The 9,795-nt window shown below is 63.5% G+C and overlaps 1 protein-coding gene across 2 annotated transcripts; it reads left to right on the top strand.

Annotated features, from left to right (window-relative positions):
* The first annotated feature begins 3,306 nt into the window (after positions 1 to 3,306).
* Positions 3,307 to 7,574, top strand: LOC123936267. 2 transcript variants are annotated; one of them, XM_045996913.1, is made up of 3 exons: positions 3,307 to 3,618; positions 5,277 to 5,371; positions 7,214 to 7,574. In XM_045996913.1, the coding sequence occupies exons 1-3, from the start codon at positions 3,473 to 3,475 to the stop codon at positions 7,315 to 7,317; spliced, it is 345 nt and encodes a 114-aa protein (XP_045852869.1). In that variant the 5' UTR covers positions 3,307 to 3,472; the 3' UTR covers positions 7,318 to 7,574. The 2 variants fall into 2 exon arrangements, with proteins under 2 accessions (XP_045852869.1, XP_045852868.1); XM_045996912.1 differs by lacking the exon at positions 3,307 to 3,618 and having other exon boundaries at positions 4,426 to 5,371.
* Positions 7,575 to 9,795: the final 2,221 nt, after the last annotated feature.

Genomic DNA, 9,795 nt, shown 5'->3' on the forward strand with positions numbered 1-9,795 from the left:
GCTTTACACAGTCCCTAAAGCCCGGGAGAGGGTGAGGGACTGCGCACCTGCTCATGGAGACTGGGGCCCGTAGTGGGAAGGCGGGAGGCGCTCAGCGAGGCCTCCCAGGGCTGCCCTCGGCTCTCACACTGGGCTTTGGCTCCAGTTGGCGGTACCCCTGAAGCGGGCTGCTAGGGGCTGGCAGGGGCCCTGCTGCTGCCAGGAGCCAGGCCGTGGCATGAGGGTGGCCCTCGGCATAAGGACAGTCTTGTCCTGGGAAGGAAAGCTCCCAGGAGCGTGACTAACACGGCCTGGGACCCCTGCCAGGCCCACAGCCCCTCAATGGCTGCTCTGTGCGCAGGGTACAGCTGGGCTGGTGTGAGCAGAAAGACAATGTGTGGGCCTGGCGCACGCCAGCTTAACGAGAAAGCAAGAGCTCTGGAGACTGGTGTGAATGGCTTCCCAGCTGAGAGTTTAAATCCAGCTCTGGCTGCAGACAGAGGGCCTGCCCCCGCGATCCCAGACCCAGCCCTCTCCAGGGCTTTGGGACCTGGGGGCTCTGCGAGTTGAGCTGGAAAGGGCCATGCTGCAGGGGGGCCGCGCTGGATCTCTGCCCTGGGAATGCCAGGCCACGAGGGTCCAAACATTGTCTTTCCACTCACAGCAGGCTGGCTGTGCCCCACGCAGAGCAGCCATTGAAGGGCTGTGAGCCTGGCAGGGATCCTGGGTCGTGTTAGTCATGCTCCTGGGAGCTTTTCCCCAGAAGTTTGGGGAACAGACTCGCAGGTAGACAGGGACAGTTGGGCCCCATGGCCAGCCAGTGGCCACACATGGGGATGAGGAGTGCAGGGAGTTTTCAGTCCTTGGAGCCAGGAGCGTGAACGCCCTGGCCTGTCTCCAGAGCTCGTGTCCCATGTGGCCTGAGCTGGGGCCTGTCTGCTGTCTTTCCTCCCCCATGCTGGTGCCATGCCTGGTCCTTGCAGGTGGGGAGCAGCCCTCGGCGGAGGCCTGGCAGCTGGTGCTTCAGACCTGTGCTGGCCCAGCGAGGACCAACATGAGCCCGGTGCTGAATTCATCCACTGCGGGAGTGCTGGCGTCCCAGGTGCTGACAGGTGCCCCGAATTCAGGCTCCCGTCCTCTGGCCCTGAGAGCCCATTCATAGACCACCATGGCCTCGGGCCCACTGTTCCCAGGGTGGGGCCTCGGGACAGAGCTCTTATTTGGGCACGAGTGGGGCTGATCAAACTAGTTTATCACGAAGCACGGCCTGCTCCCTGCCAGCTGGGGGACCTCTAAGTCTGGCTGAAGATGGGCCCCTATGGCAGCTGTTGTCCAACCGTTGCGGCCCCGGCCTCCCGACCTGACCCCGACCTCGGTCACCGCTGCCATGGGACCAGGGCAGCGACTCAGCCGGGCCGCTCTCCCTGCAGGTCCTACACCTATGCAGGCTTGGAGGTCCGGCCAAGTGCTACTGTGGGAACCGGCTCCCGGTGACCAGCGTCAGGCCGAGGCAAGTAACCACGAGTGCAAAGGGAAGAAGGGCTCCTTGTGCGGGGGTGTCGGCCAACTGTCCGTCTACGATGTGGAGGAGCTGCCGCCTGGCTCCAGGAAGCGTGAGTGTGGCCGCTTCTCCCTGTGCTCCGTCTGCCACCCGGAGCCCAACACAGGGAAGAGCTGGCGGCCTCCCTTCCCTGCAGGCCTCACTGGAGGGGCTCGTGTGGTGGGCGTGGGGGCAGCCGAGGGCTGTGTGGGCTCGTGGCCTGCAGGACAGACACGCTCATCTGGGGGTCTCACACGTGCTGTGTGACCCCAGAGGCCCTGGGCTGTCCCCGGGCACGAGGGGGCCCTGTGCCCTGGATGGCAGTCACTCCCCGTGATGGTGGCACAGACGGATGCAGCCGGTGCCACTGGGACCACCAGCCCATGGCAAGTCACACTGCTTCTTACGTGTCCGTCCCTGCCGGGCACTCGCTGGGCCCACTCGCCATGGAGGGCTGGCCCACCTGACAGGCTCCCAGACTCCAGGACTGGTTCTGCTCTACAGTCGTGCATGGAGACACCACCCAGGGCACTGGCTGGTGACGGGGTCTCCGCGCTATTGAGGCGGTTGGGCAAAGCGGGCATGACAGTGAGGCTCCCACCTAAGCAGCCCTCATGAGTGCAAGCTGTCAGAGCTGGAACATTCCAGAAGGCCCGGCAGCCAGGACCCCACTCGGGCCTGTACTACTCCACCTGGGCTGGAAGACAGCTTGTGGGCTTGGGGAGCCTTCCTGGGGCTGGCGGGAGTGCGGGTCTGACCCCACAGCACAGCGAGGGGCCGTAGCAGCATTTCACTTTTCTGGATCTACTTTTCTCCTCATACCTGCATGGCAGGGACGTAGAATTTTCCAGAATATCAGCAGCTTGGGTGGCCTAGTGCAGATCTGTGGAAGAAAGGAGGGATGGGGCGAGGAGGACACCATCCCCCCAGGAGCTGGTGGGAGAAGGAAGGAGGGATGGACACCATCCCCAGGGAGCTGGCAGGAGAAGGAAGGAGGGACGGGGTGGTGGGGTGGGACAGACACGATCCTGCAGAGCTAGTGAGAGAAGGAAGGATGGACAGAGTGGGGGGATAGACACCATCTGCCAGGAGTTGGTAGGAGAAGGAAGGAGGGACGGAGTGGGGTGGACACTATTCCCCAGGAGCTGGTGGGAGAACGAAGGGGGGGTGATAGATACCATCGCCAGGAAGCTAGCAGAGGGAAGGAGGAATGGAGGGGGGACAGACACCATCCTGCGGAGCTGGTGAGAGAAGAAAGGAGGGACAGAGGGGGGACAGAAACCATCCCGCGGAGCTGGCAGAAGTGGCCTGAAGTCAGCAGCTGCAGCCATGTGGTCCCTTGTTGGTGACCGTGATGGAGAGGTTCGGGTGCCCAGGGTCTCAGGAGCCTGGCCTGCCACACGCCGTCCAGAGTGGTCTGCTGTCTGTCTTGAAACCCCCACTGACTCTATTTGCCACTTTCTAGACCCCAAAGCCACTGTTTCCCCTGGACAGGCACCAATAGCCAGGGGAATCATGTCTCACCAGAGACCCATTCTGTCCCCACAGGGAGGACTGTCATGTACCGTGGATGCTTCCAACTGCCGGAGAACGGCACCCACACCTTCCCAGACTCCCTGGAGCAGGCCAACGTGATGGTAGATGTGTACTCAGAGTTTTGTTCCCAGAAGGTAACGGCACTTGTGACGCATGCGCGTGCGCGGTGTGCTGCACGGGGCAGGAGCCCGGGCGGGACGCAGGTTTGGGTTGGCCGTGTGATCTGTGCTTGCATGGGCACCCCAGGCTGGCCACGGTGCTGTCCACTGGGCCGTGAGGCTGGAAGGATCATGCCTTCCCCGATGGCAGGTGTCAAACTGACTGGGTTTGTTAGTGAGACGTGCTGGCTCGGGCTTGGGGAGAGTGGACGGCTTAGCAGTTGTGCCGATGGACAGGGCTGGGCGCTGAACCCGGCCCATGACCAGGGCCACGGTCACACGTGTGCCATTGTCTCAGCCAGGGCTCGGAGACGATTTTGCAGACAGGCGGGGTGCAGAGGCCTCTGTCCCAGCCTCGTGCAGGACCTCTAGGTGGGACACGGTGGTCAAGGCCAGGTCGGGCTGGTAAGCAACGGGACCCCCAGAGTGCTGAGGTCTGGGGTGCGGTCCAGTGGCCCACATGTGGGCCCCGGGGCGTGGCAGTAGGCTGAGCTCAGGGCTGCTTCCTTGTGCTGGGGACTGTGACCGGAGGCCACATAACAGGATGGGGCTAGGACGGGAGTATCCTGCTGATGGTGGCACATATGTCCTTGTTCATCTGGCGGTGGCCACACCCCTCGCCACATAGAAAGTCACTCCACCTTCCTAATGGCCATGTCTGGTGGGTGCTGAGACATGCTGTGATTGTAGGTGAGGAAATGGAGGTGGAGAAGGTCACGCATGCTGTCCAAGGTTACCCATCCCCTACCCAAATCCCTAGTTAGGATTTGGACCCAGGGAGTCCCCCTGCTTCTGACCCCGCCGGTGGCTCAGAGCTGCAGGAAGCAGGCTTCTGGGGACGCCGGGAAGCCTGCCCTCCCTGGTGCCTCTTGAGATGCGCCCATTAGGGCCAAGACAGAGCGTTTCCTGCACTTTCCAGGCCAAGCAGCAGCCTTTGGAGTGGGTCTCTGTGGCTCTAGCATTTCGAGGTATCCAGGGTGTCCTTGGGGGCTCACAGCACCTGGCTGAGGCCCGCGTTCCCATGCTCCTCATGTGGGAGCAGAACAGTGGGTGGAAGGCCGTGTGCACCTGCTACATGGGCCCTCCCAGGGCTTCTGCACACCTGCCGGAAGTCCACAGCCCCGAGAGTGCCCACTGCTATCACCAGTCCAAGGAGCTCCGCTGCAACAGACTTGGCCACTCCATCTGCAAACGTGGAGGTGCCCCATATGCCGGGTGACCCACTTTACCCTCCCAGTGCTCCGAGGGGAACACGCTGCCCCCCACATACTGCCTGAGCCAGAGGGGGTCGTGGCCGTGGAAGCAGGCACCCGTCCCGTCCGGACGGTGCCGCGGTTCCTGCCAAGCGGCGTCTGGGGAGGGGACGGGCAGCTCCTATTCCTCGCTGGTGGGTCGGGCTCAGGGACTGCTCCGTCCTGGCACGGGCAGCACTTTCCCCATCTTGGGCTCCCTCGCGCAGACATCGTGGTGCTTACACGACCCCTCCCTCGCTGTGGAGCACTTCTGTAGTTTTCAGTGTTCCGCTTTGGTGAGCGAGGCCACAGTGACTTCATGGACCCCCACGTGGAGCCAAGGCTGGGGTTGGGCTGGGCTTCTCGAGGACTGGTCTGGGTCGCGTGCCGTCGGTGGTGTTTGGGCCCCAGGGAGCCCCAGCGGGAAGGCCAGAGGTCCCTTCGGGACTCAGGGCCAGTGGGCCCACAACGCAGTATGTGTGCTCACCTGCCCCATCCTGACCCTCACATGCACTGGCTCCTGCAGACGCCCCTGCCCTGGTCCTCCCTGCACTCCCTCCGGCCCCCAATGTTAGCCCCAGGCCTGGCTCATGCTGACTGTTGTCAGGTCCCCAACCCGCTCTCAGCTGCTGGGGGCAAAAGTGATTTCCCATGCACCCTGCCTCTCCTGGCTCGGGAAGGATGGGCACCGTCCATGTTGACAGGAGCCAGGAGGCCTGGCCCCAGTGGGCACCCCACATGCTTCTCCCCCCTCGCTCCCCAGCAGAAGATCCCTCTGGCCATCCTGTGGGGCTGGGAGGTCTACTGTGCTTACCCCACACCTCTGTTCAGCCTCCGGGATGCCGTGGATAGTGCGCTGTGTGGCCAGGAACCCAAGGCTCAGAGGCTGACCAAGTACTGTGAGGTCTACCAGACGCCCATGGAGGGTGAGTTTGGCGGCTGGGGCATGATGTGCGGGACCCTGTACAACAAGGGTGAGTGAGGGCCACGGGGCCTGGAGTCCTGGGGCTGGTCCAGGGGGCCGGGGAACCAGCATTGCAAACACATTCCCAGCCCTGCGGCCAGCCCAGGACTCGGGACATCCATCCTGGTGGCTTGCGCTCCCACTCTATGACCACTTTCCGAATTTCCCTTCGTTGTCAGAATCCGCAGTAATTCTGTGAGACATCACCAGCTCGTTTGTCTGACTTTCTGTGTGGCCAGAAGGAGCGCCTCAAAACGCTGTGTTTTTGAAGATGGGTGCAAAACCCCCTGGAGTTGTGTGGCCCCTGGTCTCCCCCTGCAGAAGCGAGAGGCCTCCCTGTGCTGAGTAGGACCGAGAACCCCAGCCAAGCGAGGGGCTGTCAGTCTGCCGTCAGGTGTCACCCCTGTTGCGTCCAGATTCCTGACCAGACTTTGGTTTAGGAAGTGAAGCCCAGGTCCACAGCGTCCTGAGCTTGACGGGGGCTCTGGTCTGGTGGGAGAAGTCAAGAAAGCTGGTCGCTCATCCCTATGCCCTGAGTGTTACCGGCACCCCCAGGGGTTGGCCGGATGACCTGTTCTGGGGTCCTGCCTTCTGTGGCCTGGCACAGCCTGGCCCGTGGCATGGGCTGCTGGCCACCTGCTCATCTAGAGGACCGTAGCCATCTGCACAGCTGGTGGTCTTGGTCTGCAAGTGGCCCGGGGGCCCAGTGGCTGGCATGGCCATGTGTGATGGCCCTGGAGGTTCCCCCTGTGAGGCTGATGGGACTGGCACGGGTGGCTGCCGGCCTCTGCACCGGCCCCCCAGTGACATGCATGGGCACCTGGTCTGTCCTGGGTGACTGTGGCCCGTGCGACATGCAGAGCAGCCGCTGTGGGGACAGCCCACCGCACACAGAAGACACTGCAAGTCTTGGGGTGCTGGGGACCCGATCCCGATCCCGTGTTTACAGCCCATGGTCTGGCTCCTCCTTCCCTCGTCCCTGGTGCTGGGCAGTAGGAGCCCCGGCGAAGACTGGCAGTTGTTAGGCCTGGGACAGAGATCTGTTTGAACTGTGCTGGGTTCCAGGAGGCAAACCCGACTCAGAAGAGCCTTGTTTCCCAGCATCAAAGAACCTGGCCCTGCCTGCTGCACCTTTGCGTGCACCCCGCCCCCGCTCACAAAGCAGGTGGTGTTGGGGCTCGGCGCTGTCCCCAGGAGCCCAGGAGACACACATGCTCGTTTATGGAGAATGGGTTCCCAGCTGGTGGACCCCGAGTGTGTCGGGATATGGCTGGAGTCTAGGTTCTGGGGCACCCCTCCAGGGGTCCTTCTGTGACATCCAGATGCACCCCCTAATCGGGCCCCTACTCCTAGTTCCTGGGAGGCGCTGTGCTCCCTGGGACTGCATGTGGAGCCCCTCCATCCCCAGCATAAATGCCACCACTGAACGAGCCCACAGCGTCTTGCTGACCCACGTGTGACTCTGTTACGGGTGGGGAGGGCTTGGACTGGCCACAGGACCCCGAGGCCCACTGCTGGGCGGGGGCTGGAAGCCCATCCTAACAGGGACACCTGCACCAGGTGCCCAGAGCCCCGTGCTGCCCTGTGATCCTGGCAGGTGTCTGCCCACTCTGAGCCATGCCTGCGGCCACGACTCCCTCACAGGTTGTTGGCGACGCCCACACACACATGCTTGCAGGGTCTACAGGGGCATCAGGCCCCTGCCACCAGACTTGTGGGGTCTCCTGGAGGTATGCTCAGCTCTGCCTGCTGCCATGGCGGGGTCCATCACCATCCTCAGTGTCCCCCCCCATCTCCCCTGCAGGGTTCAAAGGCGAGGACACTGGCGCAGCCTGCGCACCATCTGCAAGAAGACTCACGAGAGCGGCCACAGGGAGATCGAGATGTTCGACTCAGCCATCCTGCTGATCTGGAACCCATACAGGTCCCTGGTGGCCGAGTTCAACCACAAGTGTACCAGGCACCTGGGCTATGAGGCTAACTGAAACTGGAAGAGCAAAGGTGGGCAGAAGGGAGGTGGGGAGGCCCGGCAGCTCTTCTCCTGTGCAAAGACACCCGTTCCCGGCCCTATCCGGGCTCGGCTGCTGCCCGCCTGCATTGTGGCTGGGACACGGGTCCAGGTGGCAAGTGTTGGGACACTGAGCGGTCAGAGGGCAGCAGGTGTGGGGCCGTCCGGCAGGCAGGCCTGTCCCCACAGACCCTGTCCCGGCAGATGCCCCCATCGCCTCCAGCCCTCCCTGCCCCTTGCTGGCGCCCCAGGTGCAGGAGGCTGAGCTCTGGTCCCTCCTTGGCTCCCAGGGGCCCAGTTTACCCACCCGAGACACCAAGGCAGTCCCTGTCTGATCGTGGTCATGAAGACCAGGGAAAGCGAAGTGTTCCCACGCCATCCGAGGTGGCAGGATGGTCACAAGCTGTATTTGTTGATATTGACACTGTCCCCAGCAAGACAAAAGCCACAGCAGGTCTGTATTTGCTGGGATAAGCTCTCATGGATAGATCCTCCCCAAACGTTGTGGGCTGCTCGTCAGCATCATGGGGTGGACTGGCCACCCCCACGGGACGTGGTGGGCATCAGGCAGGGACCTCGCTCACTTAGCTTCACAGGAAGACTCCGGCAGGTGCTCAGGCCTGCGCCCTTTCTCCCGGTGCCCCTGCTTGTCCCCGCCACACAGAGCAAGGTGAGCGTGGATCAGGGTCACCCCATCTCCCACCTGTGACAAACACCACTTTGCCGCGAGGGCCACGTAGCTCTCCCTGCCCCGGCGTGGGCCCCGCAGGCAGGGCGCTCACCATCCACGAGAGAGGGAACCAGCTCTTCCACACACGCCGCATCTGTCCTTGTGTGGCGCTGCACGGCCACCGAGGCAGACATGGCCCGGTGACCCAGGCTGGCCCCGAGGTGCTGCTCTTACTGCCCGCGGGGCGTCAGGAGGGCCTGGTCTGAGGGGTCACCTGTCCTGGTCGCCCGCCTCCCCGGGCTCCGTGCCCGCAGCGCCCGGGAGGCGGGGCTGACCTGCGCGTCTCTACCCGTAGAGTGGCCAGACTTCGTGCACATCTACCACATGCTGGACTGGCTGCAGTTCGGCAAGTGGCTGCTGGTGGTGCACTAGGAGGAGCTGCGCACGCTGCGGGAGATGGTGGCCTTCCTCAACGTGTCCGTGAGCGAGGAGTGTCTGCTGTGCGTGGAGAACAACAAAGAATGCAGCTTCCGACGGTGTGGCCGGCGCCCGCACGACCCTGAGTCCTTCACCCCGGAGATGAGGGCGCTGATCGACGGCTACATCTGGATGGTGGACAAGGTGCTGCGCGACCACGGCGGGGCCGGGCTGCCGGCGAGTATGTGCGCAGATGACTGCCTGCCTGCTCCGCCCGCGCCGCCCGGACACTGCTCCACAGGGCCGGCTCCCAGAGCCGCCACAGGAACCCCGCACTCACAGACCCGCTGCATGCACCGCTGCAGGCTTGCGGGGACCCGCTCGGACTTGGTGACGCCTGCCCGGGCGTGTTCGCTGGGCTCCCCATGCGGCTTTCCGCTTCCCGCTGCAGGCTTGCTGGCCGGAGTCCTTGCTCCCTGGTGCGGGGCTGGGCGGGCGTCAGTGCTGTGGGCAGTGAGTACCGCAGCATGGACGTGAGCTCACGGAGGCTGCCGGACGCTGTGACCCTAAAAGGACATCTGACACCCTGTGAACACCTGTGGTATGGCCACCAGGCTCCCTGCCTGCATCTCCCTTCTCCGCAGACCGGCTGGCAGTGCAGAGTGGAGCCTCCCCTGACCCCATGCTACACACTGACCCCAGGACCTGCCACAGCTCTGTGCACCCCCCACTACCCCATCCAACGTCAGCACCAGGAGGGGCCCCCTGCCTATCTTTTTCCTCCCATGTCCTAGAGGCAGGGTGTGGGGCAAGGGAGCATGGAGCAGGGAAGGGCTGGCCTCCAGGTGGGAGCTTGGGATGCACATGGGGAGACCAGGAGGGATAGGTCTTGGTGTCACTTGGACCGGTGGCCCTACCCAATTTGGCCATGTCCCCATCCACACAACCGTCAGGCGAAGGGCCATGGCCAAATCCTCTGAGTTCACACACACCCACCCCCCAACACCCACACCCTGCTGTCGGATCCCTGGGCCTCATCGCCACACCCTCTGTCTCTGTGGGAGCCTGCTGTCTTTCCCACTCGTTCACCCCAGAGGAAGGGTCCTAATGAGCACAGTGGGCTGCTGTGTGCTAGCTGGCTGGTGGCTGGGGTGAGCGGTAGGAAAGCTGCCCCCCCAGCTCACAGCCTCAGGGGGCAGAGGAGGGTGGTCACAGAGGGGAAGAAACCCAGTAGCAGAGGACTGTGCTTGCCATGCAGGCTCAGGGTCACCATACCGGCTGGTCTGGAAGG

Source organism: Meles meles, unplaced genomic scaffold, assembly GCF_922984935.1.
Source record: "Meles meles unplaced genomic scaffold, mMelMel3.1 paternal haplotype, whole genome shotgun sequence".
Classification (NCBI taxonomy): Eukaryota; Metazoa; Chordata; class Mammalia; order Carnivora; family Mustelidae; genus Meles; species Meles meles.